The sequence below is a fragment of the Rhinatrema bivittatum genome, chromosome 15 (assembly GCF_901001135.1).
Source record: "Rhinatrema bivittatum chromosome 15, aRhiBiv1.1, whole genome shotgun sequence".
Lineage (NCBI taxonomy): Eukaryota > Metazoa > Chordata > Amphibia > Gymnophiona > Rhinatrematidae > Rhinatrema > Rhinatrema bivittatum.
This window is the reverse complement of record NC_042629.1, coordinates 71,066,121-71,087,732: the sequence shown is the minus strand read 5'-3', so window position 1 is coordinate 71,087,732 and position 21,612 is coordinate 71,066,121. Positions and strand designations below refer to the sequence as shown.

The 21,612-nt window shown below is 46.0% G+C and overlaps 1 protein-coding gene across 3 annotated transcripts in view; it reads right to left on the bottom strand.

The window, feature by feature from the left end:
- Positions 1-3,178: 3,178 nt before the first annotated feature.
- Positions 3,179-21,612, bottom strand: part of WRAP73 (WD repeat containing, antisense to TP73) — a 29,305-nt gene continuing 10,871 nt past the window's right edge. For all 3 annotated transcript variants that reach the window (XM_029578719.1, XM_029578720.1, XM_029578721.1), the window contains exons 4-12: positions 13,646-13,718; positions 12,899-13,002; positions 12,265-12,351; positions 9,147-9,281; positions 8,962-9,039; positions 7,760-7,868; positions 7,275-7,400; positions 4,819-5,010; positions 3,179-3,739 (exon numbers count right to left, since the gene is read on the bottom strand). In XM_029578719.1, the coding sequence (XP_029434579.1) occupies positions 3,624-3,739; positions 4,819-5,010; positions 7,275-7,400; positions 7,760-7,868; positions 8,962-9,039; positions 9,147-9,281; positions 12,265-12,351; positions 12,899-13,002; positions 13,646-13,718 (1,020 nt within the window). In that variant the 3' untranslated portion in view covers positions 3,179-3,623. The remainder of the gene's footprint in view (positions 3,740-4,818; positions 5,011-7,274; positions 7,401-7,759; positions 7,869-8,961; positions 9,040-9,146; positions 9,282-12,264; positions 12,352-12,898; positions 13,003-13,645; positions 13,719-21,612) is intronic.

Genomic DNA, 21,612 nt, shown 5'->3' with positions numbered 1-21,612 from the left:
GGCCTGCCACCAGTTTCCTCTGAGTCCAGAATAGCTGAACAAATGTCCTGCACTACTTTAGTGCTGTCTCTATAATCCTCCCCCTCGGGTACTCCTCTAAATCGAAGATTTACCCTCCGGGCTCTATTCTCCAAATCTTCCACGTGCATTTGGAGTTCCTCCTGCGCCTCCTGGTACTTGCCCTGCTCCTCCCGTACCTCGTCCACCGCTGTATGCACTGCCTCCAGGCCGGCCTCGTTTTCATCCGCCCTTCTTTCCAGCTCACGAATGTCCGTTTTAATATCTTCTCGAAGAGCACTCAGCTCCTCTCTCACCCGAGCCATATCGCCCCGGAGGTCCTGAAACCACTGTTGAAATTCCTGTCTCGAAGGGACCTCCAACTCCCCGACTGGCGTCACGAGTCCCGGGCACTCTCCCGTCTCGCTGCTCAGCGCCATTTTGCCGTCGGTGTCGGGAGTCGCGGCAGCTGCCGCTGCCGCGAATGAGAAGCGGTTCAAATCCGGTTTTTTCCGCGGAGTTGCAGGAGCCGTCATTGCTGGACTCGGAGGTGCTTAATAAAGTGGGTAAGAAGCCAAATTAAGCCCCGATGGAGGGAGATCCACACCGGAGGAGGAGGGAGCCGAAAGCTCAGGCGGCCATCTTGGCTGGTGACGTCCATTTCTGCCTTTTCTGAGTAGGGATGAGAGCAGATCTGCGAATCTCCTACTCCTAGCTCACTCTGTATATATGACCTTCAGCAAGCCCCTTGACAATGTATATTATATATATTATGTACTTTTAATGGCGAATTCATGGGATTTAATTTGTACATGGAGGTGCCATAATTATGGAAGCAGTTGCCATATGAATCAACATTATAGTGAATGAAAAGCAGACACTACTTTTAAATTTCCTGAGAACTTGTTCAACACACAAGGTTAAAACAGCACTGGAGGAAAGCAGTTTTTTTTATGTAAGTGATGCACTTACAATTATAGGACAACATTCTTCTTGCCTACAAGGGAAGGTCTTGACACCCAACTTGATGGGAGCACCCTCCTGGATAGACCTGCATTTTTCGAGCAGGTAGTAGTAAATTTAAAAAAGTCACACTTCTTTGCTATTGTGTACCTAGCAATGTTCTATGATAGCAGCACATCCTCTGTTGTGAAGAGGGACCAGAAGAGCTGATGTGGGTGCTGCCACTTCAGAGCACAATATAAATAAACCTACAACTTGGGGAGCAGCAGCTTTGTTTGTTGGGAAACAACCTTTTTGAGTTTAAGCTGGAAAGGCATGATAATTAAAAAAAAAAAAAAAAAGTTCCTGTGATGCCAGAAAATACCATACCATACACATATAACATCCTGTGTTTAATATAATATGATAAGTGTATTCTATAGTCCAAACTTAACATTTTTTTCTGTTAAAGCTGGACCTGTCTTATGAAAAACTGCGGCATAGCTGCTGCTAGTGGGCTAAATTGTCAATGACAACTTCTTGTGTGTTTAAGTGGTAAAAGAACAATAGAGATTGTTAGTCTATGCCAGATGTCTAAATCATCAGCTGAAAACAGAACGGCAAGGAATGAGTGGCTGGGACCCCAGACAGACTGAAAATGAGTGTATCCAGTTGCAAAGCTGCAGCTGTAGCTCGCTCAGTTCCTGGATGTCTGCAGTTCGTTGTGCAGCATCCCTGGAACAAATTTATTGCTGTGAAAATGTCTCTGGTCTTTAATTGGCCTCCTGGAACTGCACAGGGTAACTCTGAATGTCTACGCACCATAACAGGCTTGGAGTTAGCCCATTATCCATACTAGTTTTCAAATAATTAACAGCTATGCAAGGCGATGTCAAGGGACCGCTCTGATGTCACAGTAGTTAAGGGGCAGTAAAGCTTGAAATCTGTTTCAAGAGAAATAACTGTGCTAGATTTTTTTTTCTGCCTACATTAAGGAGCTAGTCCATGTGCACCAGCCAAAATAAAATAAATGCCAGAAGAATGAATCTCCTTCAGTGCTAATGAAGGGGGTCTATTTATCCTCATGTACAAATGTAATCAGTAAATAGCCCCCACTGCAAAAAAATGGAAGCCACAGTAAACATGAATTACTGTGCATCATGGCTTAATAGCCAGACTCCCAATATTGTACGCCAATTCAGGTTGCAGTGTTCACTTTTTCTTTATATTAGTTGTAATGCAATCGCTGATTAATGAATAGACAGAAGCTCCCAGGCTATGCATGTCTCCAGTTCTGCAGCCTAGCTGCAGAGACACTTACAATTTTCTCCAGAGATTGCACATGTAGGGTAATGGTAGTTATATATTATGTGAAATCACTCTCTCCTCTCTGCCAGCCTGTCTTGTTTTCTTAATATGGAGTAAAAACAATTGAGCTTGTTGGAATGCAGTGACAAACCTTTGTGGAACATTGCTCTAATTTTTTCTCTAAAAACTCCTAGCAAAAGCACATTAGAAATGAAAAATAAAGATTAATATAATAAAGCAGTCTTGTTTTCTAAAAAACTTCCAGATAAAGCAGTAGTGCCAAAGAAAGGTGAAATTAGTTCTTATGTGATAATTTCCTCTCTTTTAGTCCAGGCAGATCAGTGCAAATAAATGGAATATGCTAATCCACCAGCAGATGGAGACAGAAACCAGCAGGTTTACTGATGTCACACCTGCCTCTGTGCTGACCACAGCCCGCCGGTATTATCTATAACAAGCTAACAGTAGATAACAGCTCAAACCAATAAAACATTTTACTCTTTCCTTTTTTTGTTTTGTTTTTACACCAGACTTCCATAAAATCAAGGAAGTCTAGCAGTTTAGCAGTGCAGGCAGGGTCCTGACAGGACTCAAGAAAAGGAAATTATCAGGAAAGAATTACATTTCAACTTCTTCTTCATCCGGTCAAACCAGGCCAGATGAATGGGACTTTAAGGCTACCCCCAGAATAAGGCAGGATGCAGCCAAAACCACTCTCAATACCACAGAGGCGCAGGAAACAGCAGGAAGAGTTTTCCTACTCCCTGAAGCAGCAGGGAAAGCAGGATGATCTGGGGTGAATCGTGGAACCACACTCTGCCTTATGCCAAAAGCATGAAGCAGACACCAGAGGATTCCTTGGACATCAAGGCCCAACCAGAGAAAGAACAAACCAGGGAGGGGGGGGGGGGGGGGGGGGGGGATGGAAGAAAACAAGAATAAGTCTTTTTTGAACTCCATGTTCCCTTTATCTGCTTTTTTGGGGCCTCCAGCAGCTCTAAAGTTACACATTGGACCCGCACCATTTAAAACAAAACCTCTACAACAGCAGTCTCCCAACCCTGTCCTGACGGGTCCTCGTGCTTGGATCTATATTACACAGGCCATGTACAAGGAAACTGCAGTACCCAGAGCTTTATCCTCGTTACACCAAAGTGCGGGAAAGCGTCACACCAAATTATTTGTCAGGAAGTCATAAAACAGGAAATGCTGCAGCCAGCTGGGCAGAGCTGACAAGGTGCATGGGGACGGCTATTCCCGGGAAACTGTTTCTGGGCTCCGCAGCGCCGGGCCTCTGCCTTCTGGTAGCTCTTAGGATTGGCCAGTGTTGTTTTCAAAACAGCACACGTCTGCCGACTTCCCGATACTTTCAGTTATTATTTCTCATCCTCCTCTTCTGCTTCCAGGTAACACAAGCAGAAATGATCCTTGCTCATGAGTAGCAGGGAGTTACCGTCCGAGTGCCAGCAGAGGGACAGCAGCTGAAAATTGTCTGTGGGCAGATGGAAGTACGACATGGGGCAGTTAAAAAAGCAAGAAAACAAAATGCCAGCGCCTGCTAGGGAAAACCCTGTAACCGGCTGTGATTTCGGGCAATGCTAGCACCTTCTTGCATCTCTGGTGGTTAACAGATGTGTCAGGGTGCTGAAGGCGCGTCTTTCTAACTCTGGCTAAGAAGGTGCATGCAATTTACAATACCAGTTATCTATAACCCCCCCCCCAGGAACAGTAAGCTGCTCCATGTAATATTTCTTACTACGGGAGGGGGGCCACCCACGGTTGGGCAAGCGTCCTCCCCAGCCCGCAGACTATCATCGCAAAGAACAATCACGCGAGAGACTGAGAAAGGTCCTCTGCATCAGTCCCAAAAACATTAAAACAAGGGGGGAGGCCCCAGTTTCAGGAGGTGAGGGGGTCCTCCCAGGCACCGCGCGGCATTTCAGAGGCTGAAGGGTTAATCTGCCCTCTTTCCATGCGTACACAGCACAAAGGAGAGCAGCGGAGGGGTCACATAACCAAAGGGCTTTGGAATAAACGCAGTGGACAGATCTCAGCTACGCCGTGTGTGAGGGATACGGTGCCTGACCCGCTTTCTTGGCAGTGTTATTATCTCTGCACTACAAAGCCTCCATTACACGTAATTAGCAATGTAAACCCATATTCAGTTTTTCCACACTTTTGGACTTTTTTTTTTTTATCCCGCAGTTCCCTCTTGGCTCCTTTGTACTTCCAGCTCGATGGGAAGCTCTATAAGTCTTTATAGTGCTCCACTCCCAACGCACCTGTGTCTGGTCACTGCAGCAATGGCCATGGGCCAGGTACCATGCACCAGGGCTCCTCCCTGAATCCATGACCAGGCCTCACACACACACCCCCCCCCCCCCCCCCCCTTAAGCAATGACCTCCTCCCAGGTAACTGGGAATGCAGCATCCCCAACCAGTCTGGGGGGGGGAGGAGACAGGCCCAAACCTGGGATCTTCCATAGCACTACCAAGGAATCCCCCTTTTTAATCAGATGGGTTCAGATGTGCATAATTGATTTCAAACTGGCCCCGCTGCGGCTGCCTTACCTTCCGTCGGCACTTGCACAGAGACGCAGCCCGTAGGGGACCACAGGTACACTTTGCTGTTACCCGTGCAAATTGCGAGCCTGGGCTGGCGGGGGTCCCAGAGAAACGAACGGACCTCTGCCACCTGTTCCAGGACCACAAACAATTTCATCTTCTGCACATCCCAGATCCAGATGGTATGAGGCATATTATCTACCAGAAACGTTGAATAAAAAAAAAAAAAAGAAGAGCATAAGATATTGCCATAGTGGGTCAGACCAAGCCCAGTATCCTGTTTTCTAACAGAGGCCAAGCCAGGTCACAAGCACCTGACAGGATCCCAGAAGGTTGACAGATTCCATGCCGCCTATCCCAGGGATAAGCAGTGGATTTCCCCAACTCCACCTTAATATTGGTTTATTGGACTTCTCCTCCAGGAACTTGTTACCTATGTTGTACAGAATGAGGCCATATCTCCACCTCCTCAGTGCAACCTCATCGTATCTTTCTTCCTTATGTTTCACTGTTTAATCTATATATATGGCACGATTCAGAAAGCCTCACAACTGGTGAGGAGCAAGTCCTATGAAGCAAAGATTATAACTTTAAAACACCCAATATGGTGGCAGATAAAGACTACATGATCCAGGCATGCTACCCATCCACATCTTCCAAGCTGAGCTCCTCTGTGCTCATCCCATGCTCCCGTTTCCACCACCTCCGCCCCAGAGGCTGTTCCATGCCTCCACCTCTGAATTAGTTACATACAGAAAAATAAGTTATTGTAATTAAACCCTCCTGAGGATTATGATACCTTTCTGCCTTGTGACTCCACTTCTGCAGTATCAATGGTGTTACTCTGGCAACCCATAATCCCTTGCATATAATGGCAGGAAACGCCAACTCAAACACAAATACATGAGATTTGTGGCAGCTTACAGCCGAATCAGAATCCACTGGTTCTTTGCAGGAGTTCTAGATTTCCTATTGCATTTTTCTTCTTTGACAACCCCAATACCAGATCCCAGCCTGGATACAGCACTGTGCCAAGCAGCTGCAGCAAGAGAGGAACGTCAGTGATCCCCAGTCCCAAAGGCTGCCATGGACCACGTTGCAAGACTTTGCAGGCCCGGACCTATAATGCTTTGTGGGTTTCGCACCCTCTCCCGTGGTTCTGATGATCACTCTGAACGCATAGAAAAAAAAAAAAGCCCATAGCTAATTCTATCTGCAAAGTGCATGCAAGAGACTTGGCTAACGTACGAGAAAACCGTCCCCAGAAAAAAGGAGAATAGGGCGACAGCTGATGCTGGACCCCGACCTTTACGATCCGGGGCACTGCTCCACAGAAAGCACAGGGCTGCTTCCATGGCCAAGGGGAGGAGTGACCTAATGGTCAGAGCAGCGGGCTGCAGGCCAGGGTTCAAATCCCACTGCTGCTCCTGCTGACCTGGGGCAAGTCACTTCACCCCTGCATTGCCTCAGGCAGAAACTAATTTTAAGTCCCTCTGGGGACAGGGAAATACCTGCAGTACCTGAATGTAACCCGCTCTGAAAAGCGGAATATAAATTAAATAAGTCCACGAGCAAAGCACATTCAAGCAGACTGAATTATCAAGAAGGCTGAGCACCCCGGTTATGGGTTTGACAGTTGCTTGGTTTTGATATTATTACCCTTAACAGAGACATGGGGGTAACTTGCACGGAGCGGCAGTTACTGCCATAAGAAACTTGCTGGGCAGAGTGGATTTTTCTGCCGTCATTACTATGTTACTCCTTCCCAGAGCAACTAAACTCTCAGTGTTGTGAAATAATTTGTCACTAAGGTTTTGCTTTTTTTTAGAATAATGAAAACTTGCATTGTTTCCTGCTCTTGGCATACTGGGGATGTTTTGAGGACGGATATTTTAACTGCTTAAAGACTGCTTTTAAATCCCAAAATGCTCGTTAACGACCTAGTTTTTTTTAGCTTTTAGTCTTTTGCACAATGCTATAGGAATTTGTTCTTTAGCTGTAAATTGATAACCAAAATGAAACCCGAGGTAGCTGTAATCTCATTGCCAAAATAACAAAAAAATAAATAAAATCAATGACAAACAAAAAAAAAAAAAAAAAGCCATCGGAGACAATAAGTCAGTGCTGGTGATTTTCCTAAGCCTTATGAGATTTTTAGTCCTGGTTTTACCACCATAAGAAAGATTATAAAATCACCAAACCCAAGAGGATTTAGAAATGGGCGTTAAAAAAGTAAATTTTAAAAAATTCTGATTTTGATCAAACATGTTCCTGCTGTTCTGCAGTTATCAGGTGGGTCACTAGATGGCACCAGAGAATGGGCTACAATATCTGAACAAAATACAGTGAATGCGTGTGTAAAGCAAAAAAAAAAAACAACAAGTTCACACGTACGGATAAACCCCAGGAAAACTCCTTCCCCATTTCCACCGTGTTTTGCGCTCAGCCAGCTGGGTACTGACCATTTCTAGTCGCCAAGTAACGATTATCTGGGCTGAAAGCTAATTCTCCAACTCCGATTTTAGGATTGGCCCGGTCAGGGTCGGGCTTGATGGTCCGCAAGGAGAAGGGCGATGGAGAGATCTCGTCTGGGGGAAGAGACAGAGTCGTGAGCACGCAAAGGGCAGCAAACAGCTGTTCAAGAAACGTCTGCACACCCCTGGGCTACCATAAAGAAAAGCCTCAGTGTGACAGAAACCACCACTGATAAAAAACATCAGATGCCCGTGAAGTCAGAGGGGGATTTTTGCTGCTCGGTTAACAAGAGCTTGTGTTTGCACTAGAACGACATTTTCCCCCCCATCTACAATGAGAATTGTGGGGACGATCCAAACCTTTCCCCTCTGTGCGGGAAGCACAAGGTCAGCAGGTTTAGGCGTTTCTGTGGGGAAACACTGAAGCCCCACAAGGTCTGAATCTGTAAGCGATATTGCAGAAAGGCGCTTACATTTGCTGCGGGTGCCGAAGAGGCTGCTGGTGGCGTTCGATCTTGTAGGAAGACCAGCGAAGTCCTCACTTCTAGGAGGTCTGCCCGACTCCACTTCCTTATACACCACCTCAAGCAAACGGAAATGCAGGCACGTGAGAAATCAAAAAGGCCCTCCCTCCATCAACCACACCAGATCCTGCCAAGTCACATGGGTAGAACAGGCCCAAATTAAAGCCCGATCCAGAAATGTCTTTTCCAAGGGTCTTCAGGCTAAATCATAATGTGACTCTTTAGGGCAAGCCACGGTACGAATCCGTCACATGTACCCTGCAGATCCAAAGTAGGCAACTCCGGTCCCGGAATGCCACAAAAAGGTTGAGTTTTCAGGCTACCCAAAATGAATATGCACGGCACCCATTGCATGGAAATACATCTCATGCAGAGGACCTAAAAACTGCACCTGTCTGTTGCACTCCAGGACCAGAGCTGCCTGCCCCCCGGTGCTCATGCAGAAAGGGTCAAAGGCATTAACTGTGCTTGAGAATAATGTTCAGTCCAAGTGTACTCGCAAAGACGCAGACTTGAAAGTTCTTAGCCTAAGAAACGTATTTAACAAATCTTAGGTAAGCGACAATGGTGGCACATGTTTTGGAACATAGGGTCTGGTTTACTACAGGTCCCCTCCCCCACTCCCCCCCTACAGACAGAACAAGAAAAAAAAAGCCTTGGTAAATCAGACTCTAGATGCATAGACAACAATTAGACGAAGATGCCGTCAATTTCTTGTCTTCATTTGGTTTCTGAAAGCTGCAGCATGATTGGCCAATATTGCAATTGCGTCATTACCCATGCCATAACGGTAACATCCAATAGGATAAAAGGAAGTGATCAGCTTCGGCCTATGCCTCTGCCTTCATGCATCAAAGCTTTCCCCATTGTGTTTTTATCACCCCCCACCACCCCCAAAAAAAAAAAAAAAATACAGCAAATCTCACATTTTTCTTTCCACTACTGCAACAATGTATGCCTAGTAAAAGGCTTTTATTCCACCTTACAGCAAGAGAGCTCCAAATGTTTGTCTTCCCACCTTAGAAATGTTCATTTACCTCACATTCCACACAGAGCTGTCTACAGCCAAAGAAAAGGATTATCCCACTTTTGCTTTGGTTTCCAACAATCCACAACAGGAGCAGGACTCCTTTCATCACCGCGGTACTTACTATCTTGGGATCGCTGATGCTTGCCGGATGTTCCAGCTCTGTAATTGGTTTCCAGGTCACGTGGTTCAGAATCCGCACCTGATATACAAAAAAACCCCAAAAAAACACACTAGTAGGAATATTTTGATAATACGTTTCATGACCGATTTTAACGGGTTTGAAACTTTTTTTTTTTTTTTTTTTACCTTTTCGTCGTAGCTGCCGATGGCTAAAAACTGACTGCTGGGACTCCAGGTCATGGACTTGATACCCAGAGACCATTCGTAAGCACTGAATGTTGATAGCAACCGGCCATCCAAGGAGTACAACAAAACCTTGAACTGAAACACACAAGTCAAGGCTCGAATTCTTACAGACATGGATGCACGGTTCCACAGAACAAAAATCGACCATCCTTTTCTTTCCAGCTGTGACAAAATCACTTCGCTCCACGGTTAAGTTTTCCCAAGGCTAAACAGATGCCAGCTATACAATTCCAAGCGTTTCCCCATACACACAAAAAGCAGAGTTGCTTACCTGTAACAGGTGTTCTCCGAGGACAGCAGGATGTTAGTCCTCATATGTGGGTGACATCATTGGATGGAACCCGGCACGGAAAACTTATGTCAAAGTTTAAAGAAACTTGGCACCCTGAGCATGCCCAGCGTGCCCTATACCACGCATCCACATGGGGTCCCTCTTCAGTCTAACATACAATTATGATTAAAAATAAAAAAATAAGAGAAACCCAACTCCACAGGGTGGCGGGTGGGTTTCGTGAGGACTAACATCCTGCTGTCCTCAGAGAACACCTGTTACAGGTAAGCAGCTCTGCTTTCTCCCAGGACAAGCAGGATGGTAGACTTCACACATGGGTGAATCCCTACTTACAGCCTGCTCCTCAACACAAAAGGGGGTCCAACAAGCACCAACCAGATGCCAACGGGCATAACGCCGGTTCTGTTGGTAGAGGGGGAGACAGCCTGAACCCAAACAGGCCCTAGGTTGGGATACCTCAAAGAGGTTCTGAAGGACAGGCTGGCCAAACCTATGGTCGCGTCAGCCATCCCTATCCAGACAGTAATGTGATGTGAATGTGTGGAGAGAACTCCAGGTCGCAGCCTTGCAGATCTCCTCCATGGGAACTGCTCGCAAGTAGGCCACCGATGCTACCATGGCTCTGACAGAATGAGCCTCAACATGACCCCCAAGATGCAGTCCCACCTGGGCATAACAGAAGGAGATGCAATCTGCTAGCCAACTGAATAGTGTCTGTTTGGCAAGGCAACGCCCAACCTATTCTTATCAAAAGAAACAAAAATTGGGTGGACTGTCTATGGGCTTCTGTCTCCTCCAGATAGAAGGCTAAGGCTCACTTGAGGTCCAAACTATGCAGTGCTCATTTGCCTTGGTGTGAATGGGACCTGGGAAAGAATATTGGCAGGATAATCGACTGGTTAAGATGGAAATCCATCACCACCTTAGGCAGGAACTTAAGGTGCAAATGCAAGACCACCCTGTCATGATAAAATTAGCATAAGGTGGATAAGGCACTAAGACCTGGAGCTCGCTGACCCTGCAAACTGAGGTGATGCCACCAAAAATATGACCTTCTGGGTCAGGTATTTCACGTCTCCGATGTGCAGCAGCTCAAAAGGAGCTTTCATCAGCTGAGCTAACACCACGCTGAAGTCCCAAGACACAGCGGGAGGCTTTATGGAAGGCTTCAGTTGAAGCATGCCCCACATGAAACGTACAATAGGCTGTAGAGAGATGGGCGTACCATCTACACCATGGTGGTATGCGCCAATTGCATTCAGATGAACTCTAACAAAGTTGGTTTTCAAGCCAGCCTCTGATAGGTGTAAAAGGTAATCAAGATGTTTTTGGGTGGGGGCAGGAGAACGGATCTAGGGCCTTCTGGTCACACCACACGGAAAACTTCCTCCACATCAGTCCGTAGGACATTCTAGTGGAAGGCCTTCTGGCAGCCACCAGGACCCGAGACATCTTCTGAAAAAATCAAGCAGCTGCAGAATCAACCTCTCAACACCCAGGCTGTGAGCAACAGGCCTGCCCTGATCTTGCGTGATGAGAACTGGGGACGTTTCCAGACTGATCGATTCCCGGATGGTCAACTCCTGCAGGAGTGGACACCAGAATTGTCGCCGCCCTCTTTGTCCTGGTGGTACAGACTTGACCACTCTGGCCATTAAGGGAGAGGATAGCTCCGCTTGTAATACCTCCTGACATGCTACCGGCCCCCAAGGTGGGCAATTTGGTGGGACACCCAATAGATTCATGGGGGGTACCTGTGCTCAGTCACACCGCGAGGCTTACAGCTCCGTGAAAAAGAAGAGACTGAAGAGGGACCCCCCGCGTGGTGTGGGGCATGCTGGGCATGCTCAGTGTGCCCAGTCAAAGTTGTAGAAACTGTGACATACGTTTTTCCACATCGGAGCTCCATCTGATGATGTCACCCACGTGGGAGGACCAACATCCTTGCTTGTCCTCGGAGAAACAGCAGAAACTCCCTACTGTTTCAAAGATAAGCACAATCGGTGGAGATTATTTGCATACCCGTTTGAAAATATAAGCAAACCGCAGCACTGGGGGGGGAGGGCCTGCTCACAGAGCACCCCTTCTGCCAGAAGAGCCCCCTAAGCCCAGCTGAAGTCAAGCTTCATTCACTCCGGCCTTGCAGAACTGAGAGAGAGATCTATGGCAAAATGTATGGCTTGCTTCTCAGGCTACCAATACACACGGCTCAAATGGGTGAAAGAAGAGATGTTCCTAGCCCCACCACCTCTCAGGACCAAGACAGCACAAAGCTGCGTGAAAGCACCTACTGGGCCCGCCACCCGTCACTGGATTTCTGCTGCTGGTGTCCAGCGACGCAGTCACATCCTTAAAAAACAGCAGCATGGCCGGCCCTGTCATTCTATTTGGACACACAGAAATAAAAAGGTCAAAACAAGCGAGCTGCAGGCGAGATCGTTTTATTGGACTAATTCAGGGCATCTGCAATGAGCTTCATCAAGTCAGTGCAGAAAACGGCTCGGTCCACACTGACTGGATACAGGCAGCAAAGCTCACAAAAGCTAGTCACAAATGTATTAAATCAGTCCAATACAAAGGGCCCTTTAGTTCTACATCCCCTTGATACGAAAAAGAGGATTGGGATTCAGCTTTTAGAAAATAAACCGTAATGAGCCATTTTCAATTTGGTTTATGCTTTTTTACTTTGAAAATAATGTGTGCCAAGTCAAAAAAACACACACACACACACACACACACACACAGGTTTCCTTCTGTATTTCATACCTGCAGACAAGTGTCCCACACCGCCAAGACACAGCCATTAGGAGACCAGTCAATGCCAGCTAAGTCCTGAGTCTCTGTGCCAAAATGCTTTAAAGTGGTGGGGAAAACATGGATTAGCTTTGCCATTTTTTGTTTTGGTGCAGCAGATAAGTAAATAACATTGACTTGCCGTGTGTTGACCTAAGATACAGCTGACCCACCAGTAATCAAAGATGTCTACCACTGAACATTCAAACAGCTCGAGGTCTTAACTAATATTCAGCACAGTACGGCTGTTCCCATTTCTTTTCCTTGCTGTAAGGGTGCTGGAGGCCGGACCCTTATCTGCCACATGGAGCACTGACGTTCAAGAATACGGCTGCTTCCTAATCGCCAGGCGGGCCCTACTTCATCTTCACATATGCAGATATGGCTAATGGGAAGGGTAAACTCTGGTAAACCTGTTTTTATATATATATCTTTATAAGCCAGTCATGGGAAAAAATAAAACTCAACTAAGACAGCCTTGGAAAGTCCCTTGTACCAGGGTCAGTTCTATAACTGGAATAGGAAACCCGCATGCATTTCTGTTTGTGTGGGTGCAACACTCTCAGACATTTAATACACAGCTCTACAGAGACGAGAGATGGCTTACCCTTAACAGCTGCCAGTTACTGCACACAAAGATACTAATGTAGTCCTGACAGTCGCGTCTCTCTGCCAAGGCCATGTGGCGACCATCTTTCGTGAAGGCCACTCCTGTAAGCAAAACTGCAGTTACGTGCCGTTGCTTGAACACCACCACCAGCACCACCACCACACAATGGAAGGAACTGGTCAGCTTCTAAGTAAGAAAGAGCCAGCAGCAAGCGTGGAAACCGTGCCGTGTAAGCACCGAGAGAGCAGAACTCTGAAAGCACCGTTCTCACGACACTGGAAGTTTATATTTGCATGCAATGCCAACCACCGCCAAACCAAAATTTCCTATCTATTCTCAGATAAAATTCATCCCACACCCGTTATTTGAAAAAAAGTGTACTGGAAGCCTTCATTCAGCGTAAGCAACTGAAATGTGCGGCTGGGTGCGTGTTTCTGAAGCATTCAGCTGGTTTATATCTTGCTTTGAGGGAAAGGGCATCAGAAATGCAAAAATCACGCCAATTTGCGCCAAGGGCACTGCTGATTACTTCCATTCTTTATCTGGAGCTGCAGTGCCTCACGGATGCCCTCATCTTCCTATACAATTCCCTTCACCATCTTGTTGGCACCTGTACTACATGTAATTTGGTGTAAATAAAATTAAGGTCGGTTATGGAATGGAGAATTAGACCACCTTACTGGGACTTCCTGGTTTCACTGGTGCTGAAGGAAAGAAATCATCTAATAGGTTGGAGTTACTCACCCTGCTGACAGGCCTTGGGATATTTAATATAAGAGACTGATTTTGTGCATAAAGACCAGACCGTTATACGCAGCTGGTGGAGAGAAAAAAAAAAAAAAAGGAAACAGTTATTACATTTTGGAAAAAGAAATCCACCCCTGCTTTCTTTACCAATGAAGATTTTTGAGAGGTGAATCAGGTACCTTCTGGCTTTGAGAAGCCGTATGCTAGAGGAGAAGCTGTAATGCTTTGGGTTTTCTAACTCCCTGCCTGTGCCCTATGGACCAAACCTTTACAGGACAGGTCCGTGAGGGAGTAGAAATTCAATTTAGTACGAGTGACGGTTTTCTCACCATAATCTCCCTCTATCCTGTGTAGGATTTGGAGGCGCGAGGAAGATTATGCACAGAAGCAAACCAATGCACGACAAAGCCAGGTAGCTCCAAAGCAAAGCTCAAATCAATCTTTAGGTGGAGAGGAACGAGCACTATGCGGGATTCTGCAGCCCGTAAATGAACAAACAACTTTCCTGGGAAGGATGCAGGAAGATTTGCAGAATGGAGATGAACACACGTCGGCCTCCGTTCATATCCTCCCCCTGGTTATGCTCCTGTTCCCCCTTCGCTTTTCTGACAAACAAACCTCAAGTCTTTCTGCTGCCTCAATTAATGTCAACAACGCTTTCCCCTAAATGGCATTCCTGGGATTTGTTTTTTTCCTACTGGTCTGTGTATAGCCTCCCTGACTTACGAAATAAAGCGCAGTGTGAACATTTTACCTTTCTTAAAAAGGTCTCAATCACAAAACAAGTTCTGCATCACCGACGGGATCCTGTCCTCTTGGGCTGCCTTCTCTTTATAAATGTTCTCTGTCCCCTTTCTGCTGCGACTGTGTATTAACGCCCTACAAAAAAGGGGGCAAGGATCAACTGCCCCCCCCCGGGCAGAGAAGTGAAGCATGAGTTTTACATTTCAGCCTGCACCACGATTCACCCGAGAATGCCGATGTGGGTGCCATGTACTAAAGGGGTTTTCCCCATTTTGAGGCTAAGGCCCATATTATTAAAGCAAACCCCCCCCCCCCTCCCACACACACACCCCCCAAGCAACAAAACACAGTCCTGATCTGAACTGAAGGGCACAGCAAGCAGCTTTTGTACTAAACTTAGCTAAAAAAAAAAAAAAAACAAACTCTATAAAACCGAGCAATGCTAAAAAGAGTAAGGTTGTACATGTAAACTGGGGTTAGGCTGAGGACGGGGAGCAGATGCTACAAGGTTTAATCTGGTATCCTGCATTTCATATCCCCAGGCATGCGTGGTCCCGATGTAGTTCGCTTATTATAGAACACGCTGCTGTGGGTTTGAGGGAAGTTGGTAGCGTAACTGAGGGAAAATAGACTGAAAAGTTAAACGTTGACTTCCATTGGGTTATCTACAGCACAGCCTTCATCTCTCGTTCTTCCTCAAACAAAGGTCAGGCCCTTGAAGTCTAAAACCAAATTCTGGGTTTTCCTCTGCGGACACTTTCAGCCATAACAATACACTTTGTGCTCTGAAATCATGGGAGCTAAGAGAAGCAGCTGAAACCTAGCGGTCCTTAGTTTAAGCTTTCTAAGCAACTCGTACAGAACCCGCACAGTGCCCATTTCAAACTCTCCGAACAAGTGCAAACTTGGTCTGGCGCGCACAGCTCCGTGCTCCTTCCCACCTGATCGAGCCCAGCATCACTCAGGGGCTTGGCAGCTGCACGCCATAAATGCCAAGTTCTGTGGTGTATCCTTCCAGCTACAATATCTGAGTCGGGTTACTGCCCGGGCCTCCTGAGCGGCTCCCACTGCAGACTCTTAGGCTCTCTCATCCTCTAGGATACATTTTCCCTTTGCCTCCTTGCAATAAATTATTTCCAAGGTGTCGTTCAGATATGTGTCAGGTTTATTTAAAAGTACAATAAATTAGACACTTGCAGAATAGAATTTCATTCTTGCATGCTTGACTTTTGTTTTTTTTGTTACTACAGTCATTACCTTAACTGCCTACAGTCCCCAAAATGTCATTAAAAATTAAATATCTGGAGTGGCCTGGAGGCAGTTGGGCACACTCATGTGGAAGGTGCCCAGTTTGACCCTCACGTTGGGTCTTCTGCTCCCAGCGTCAGCTGGTGCTAAGGACACTGCAGAGGGAGAGGGAGAGACGGTCATTGCTTAAGGGAGACATCTAGTGGCCAGATTCAGGGCCCATGACCGAGGAGTGCCTGAAGGAGCCCTGGTGTATGGGCCCCCTGCCCAGGACCGTTACTGCAATCAGCAGACTAGCTATGTTGCTAGGGGGAGAATATAAAATAAGGGAGAATAATCCCCAGGTAGTTGTGAACGAAGGCTTGTGGCACCAGCCCTGATTCCAGCTGAGCTACACGAGGAAACAAAATGTTATGGGCACCCACACACGCGGTAGTCTCATAAGGCTACTTTTCTTCCTTCGGAAAGAAAGCTCAAAATATAGCAATACTCTTTATGGATTTCTTAATCTTAAAGCTAAAAAAAAAAAAAAAAATGATTAAAACTAAACTGGTGTCTTGTAATGTCAAAGAATTTGCTTGATCCAATTTTTTTCTGTTCATGCTTATCTAGGCTATATATTTTGGCAACTCCCAATTTACTTAATCAGATTGGTCGATTTGGGCTTCTCTGGTAAATAAACCACAATACAAAGGCAAGCATTGGCCGGGTAAAAGGTCTAAATCAAGCCCCATCTAAGTTAAGCACTACAGTTGGTCTTGCAGCAATAAGATACAGCATTAGAACACTAGAAAAATGTTTGACTAGGACATGTAACATCTAGCAGAGACCTTTCTGATGCCAAACAGACCATGTCCCGGGCATGGGTTTGGAATCATTAAGGTCACAGTAGCAAACAAAAGCACATTTACACCATGGAAACTTCCTTTCCACACGGGGATAACCAAAACAACTTAAGCGAGAGCAATTCTCAAAAAGTATTTGCATATATGCGAAGTCTAGATGCACTTTTTTCCTTTGACTAGTGTGCATAGATCTGAAAACGTGATCTACACATCATCTTCTCTTCTTCCAACCTAAACACTCCACTCCCCCCTGACTGCCTACGTTTACCCAGCCAGAAGTACAAACGCTGCCCCCATGCATAGTTTTAGCTGGATAAGGGCTGAAAACATTTCAGCCAGCCAATTTACCCGAATAAATGACTATTGAAAAATCGCCCTCCTAGTTTGACTTCCAAGAATACATACAAGTGGCATGTTACATTTGGAAGGGGAGCTCTCGACTTTATTTACAGAGTTCCTGTCCTATGAAAAGATTGAGCTGGCCACCATTTTTTTTTTATGAGTAAGCAGCCAACAAGACCGCAATCTCTGCAAACATTTCCAACAAAACAGCCGACACAAATATTGTGGTTTATCTATCTAGTTTAAAAAAAAAATGGCTGACCTAGAGAATGGATTTGGAGAAAGCCTTGGTTCTATCCATTGGCTGGAGTCTGAGTGATCAGAACTGTCCTCTCATCCCACATTTGGTTTCAAAACTACTAGAGCCTGCCTGAACAGGAGGGTGGCAGTGAGTTTTCCCCACCGAGTTTAGCTTTGAGGACCTGTTCCTGATCTTCATCGGACAACAGCTACCTGGGTTTTCTTTTTCTAAATTCTGAAATAAATTTTCCCTCTCGTTATTAAAAACTGAGCGCTGCACCAGATTAATCAGAATGGCCTAGATCAAATCCTCAACAAAAAAAAGAAGTTACGGTTCAGCTGTCGCTCTGTGGTGGCAAAACAAACCGAAGCCGACGCATTGCTAAAATAGCCCAAAAAACAGCTGAGAAATAAAAAGCATCGATGGTAACGTGATAAACGCAGCCTCCTCTGTCGGGCTACGAGACACGGTCCAAAGATTTGACGGCCAAAGGCAGGTGTGAGACTTGCAATTTTCACCGCCCAAAACACACTTTTAAAAACCCTTGCATCTCAAATGACCGTCAAGTTGTGTCCCAGACTTGACTGGGTCACACGGCCTCTTTACATAGCTGTGTCTGTCAGCACGGGCTATCGGGTTATCCGGTCCGCATTCCTACACACAAGCTATTCTGCAACTCGTATAACCATTTCCAATTACAATGGATTACCATCTAATATATACACGGGCACGCGTACAACGGGGACGTCTGCTCGAGTTCTGCAACCGGTCCATCAATGTCTAACAAGCAGCCCAAGCTAGAAAACCTCAGGATGCCTAGAAGGAAAGCAAGGGCACTGGAAATATTTTCATTTTAGCGATGACTGAAGACGTGAACACTAAGGAAAAATCAGATGAGATTAGCAAGACCCCTGAAACCTGACGCCCCCCCCCCCCTTCCCCCTCTTGTTATTCCTACTAACTGACCTGCCTGGGGTGAAACTAGGAATTGCTTAAGGAGCTACAGAAACCGTTCTCTTGAGCTCACTCATCAGCAAAATGCACTTAACTATTGGTACTGAAAGAATCAAGATGCACACAGAGTAAAATACCACATAAGCAGGGACAAAGTTTTGTCACTGCTTTAAAAAAAAACAAAAAACAAACAAACAAACCCATGGCCAGAACCTCAGGAAGAGAAGGAAGGGATAAAATAGTGGAACACACACACAAAATAACCAGCAAAGCATTTAATCTACATAATACACAACCATACTGTAACTGTTAGTTAAACTTGTTTTGTAATCTGCCTTGAGGGCACTCGTGGAACAAGGCAGAATATCAAATGCCTATAAACAAACTAATAATGAAATCTTGTTACAGTGCAAAATGTCTATTCGCTTTCAGATTGCAGTTTGGAGAACACGCGTACATCACAAGGTTATTACTTTTGCATTATAGTGTGCAGCTCAACGCATGAAAAGCTTCTTCCACTAGTTGTTGCGGCTCGGCACGTGGTACATCACAGCAGGTCTTTGAGAGAAAGCAGAGTCCTCTTGCTGGTTGATACTTTGTACTGCACCTCTGTCCGCTCCATTAGAAGAAACTCTCTCCCTCTCTCTTGCAAAACTCGTTCTAGCTTACTGCAGAAATGCTCCTTTGCTTTCATAATGCAACTTGCCATAGTTCTGAAACGCACTGTAAATGTTCAGGTTGTTATTCTGACGGAAGCATCCGCCATGTCTCAGTACATCTTTGCAATATGAAAATTAAAAAAAAAGAATCCCTCAGACTACATCGTCCACCAAGTCTGATAAATATTCTCAGAGTTATTATGGCCAAATCTGGATAGCAATCTTCCAGGTTTCACTAAAACTAGCAATATCAAGGCAAACTTCAGCTTTTGGTCAAGGCGTAGTCCTCATTTATTGATTCTAGGTAGAGTTGTTTGGCTTGACTGAGATCAAATGCCTTGCAGACTAAAACAATTTGCAGAGGACCGACAGAACCAGTGGAAACTAATCGTGTTGGTTTGGATTTTAGCCCTGCTTTCTCCAAGGGATGTCTTAGCTAGCACATTGTTGGTCATGCCACTGAATAACTTGGCTCAGCTGGAAAGATGAGCCAAAACACCTACCACCGGGTGCGACCGGATGTCGGCTCTTTCATAGGCAGCGCGTGGTCGTTCTTGGTGCAAATCGCTCCTTTGCTGTAACGTCCGTTTTTACTTCTGTTGATTTACACAGAGGTACATCTTCAGCATTAGAACTGCAGCTTCACTCTCACACATCCTCAAAATAATCCACATAATCCTGAAAGCGGCCAGCTTCAAGCCATGCGATTACCTGAAAGCGGCCAGCTTCAAGCCATGCGATTACCTGAAAGCGGCCAGCTTCAAGCCATGCGATTACCTGAAAGCGGCCAGCTTCAAGCCATGCGATTACCGGCACTTTCCTGCAGTTACCGGCAGAGCAGGCAGAAAATGCGGTTTGCACAACCATGACCGGCTCATTCACTTTTCCAGATGCAGCCCAGTTAAGAAGACGGGCACCGCCATTTACAGAACACACGTCCCAGGTTTTGTTCACGTACACTGCGTTGTCAGAGACAAAAGGAATTCCGTACTTCCGAACCAGCACTGTCAGGGCTTATGGATTTAAAGTTCAGTAGACAGACAGACAGACACAATTAGCAAACGTGTCAATTCCAAGCATTATTCTCCTTGGTTCCTTGTGCTCTCTCTGAGATACCCAAGGAATATCTTGGCAGTGCCCTTCAGGGCTGGCATTCTCCGTGGCTCCTAGTCTAAGCCCTAAAACCCTGGTTTGGCATTTCTTCAGATCACCCACAGCTTTGGAACAGCTTGGGCAAGGAAGGTTTTTGGAGATGATCTGAGCAGGCTATGACCGATAACTTTTAGGGAGCTTTCCAGGTAGGCTCCCACGGCGGGGGCAGTCGAGGACGCGCAGGAGGCCTCAGTAAGTTGCTAAACGCCTGCCATACGATGCATCTCTTCTTCAGCCTTTACTGTAAAAATAGCTTGCTCACCGGGGGTTTTATTTTTCTACCTTGGCTATCTCGCTCTCATCAGACTCCAGGCCTTACGTTTACGCCAAGCACTTTTGCAGCTTCCTTGGCGCTGGTTTAAAAAAAAACAAAACGGCAGGACTATTACAAGCTGCACAGCAACGAATGGAATATCCCCTCTGGATATTTAAAAATTCTCTAGCTAGCTGGAGTGTTTGCCGCTTTGCTGGTATGTGGCAAACATGGCATGGTCACTTCTTCGCCCGACACCTCCACAGTGATCAGGACACTCCTCTGACATGCAATCTTACTGGCTACGCTGTCGAGCACAAGCGGTAGCAGGACGCACGCCTGCCTTCACCACTTTTATTTGGTGGTTTCGATCAAGAAATTTTCAACGTCTCGTGGAAAGCATCGCGCCCGCAACCTCCACGACAACATCACAGCCACAGATGCAAGCCGTACTGATGTTTTAGCTATTTTAAGGGGGGGGAAAAGGGGCAGTGCCTCTTTACTACCTTGGCGTCTGTCCGTTTACTAAAATGCAAAGCCACAGAATCAAGCAGCAGCCTCTTCACATGCTGAATTCAGTTTCGTAAGACCACCCCTAAATTTGGTAAGAAGGCAGTGCTCAGTATGTGGCTCCGTGACTCTTGCCACAGCTATGTAAAAAGGTTGACAGCCCGGGCTCTGTGACCTGTTCTAAATTTATTCAGCAAAGTCCACTCTTGAAATGACCCAGCAAAACCCATTACAGAGCAGCTTTTTCTGTTAAAAACGTGGGGGACTTTCCCCATTGGTGTTTTTTTTTCACTTCACCGCTTTCTTGGCCCTGCTGCTAACTCTAGACCGTGGACTTCTCCACCCCAGCAGACCACGAGACAATCAGACTCATGGGGCAATTTTCTATAGGAGTCCTGTGGTTTGTGCGAGATCATACGGTAGGTACATTAACATTTAATGCATCTATTTTGGAGCACTGCTCAGCAAAGAAATATCAACAGCACTTATTAATTAGTAAGTGTTACATAAATGTGTCAAACGAAAGCTCAGCAGACTGGGCAAATAACATTTACCTTAAAAAACCTCCATCCAACCCCTTGAATTTGATACAACATTCAGCATAATAATGTCTGCGCTATTAAGTAATTTAACAGATTCCGTCTCAGACACCACTCGCCCGTCTGTCCCAGCAGACTGAGGCTTTACTGTACCAGGCACACACAAAACACAGAACTTAAGCAGCTGTCAGAGACAAGTTAATTTAGCAACCTGTTTACAGCTGGAGAGGAAAGCTATTCCACTGCATACGGCATGTTGGCAAAACCTTAATGAAATCTGGAAGGGTCATGGCGAGTTCTAACTGACGGTAATAAATGCTCGCCAGCCCGACACACGCACATTCACAAACCTACGCTATATGCACAGCAGCCCACAGTCTGGGATACCAAGACCACCGGACACCTGTCTGTCATCCTTTAATTTTAACAACTGGACTGCTCAACAAAAGCACACATTGCAAATCCTTCAGTGTCTCC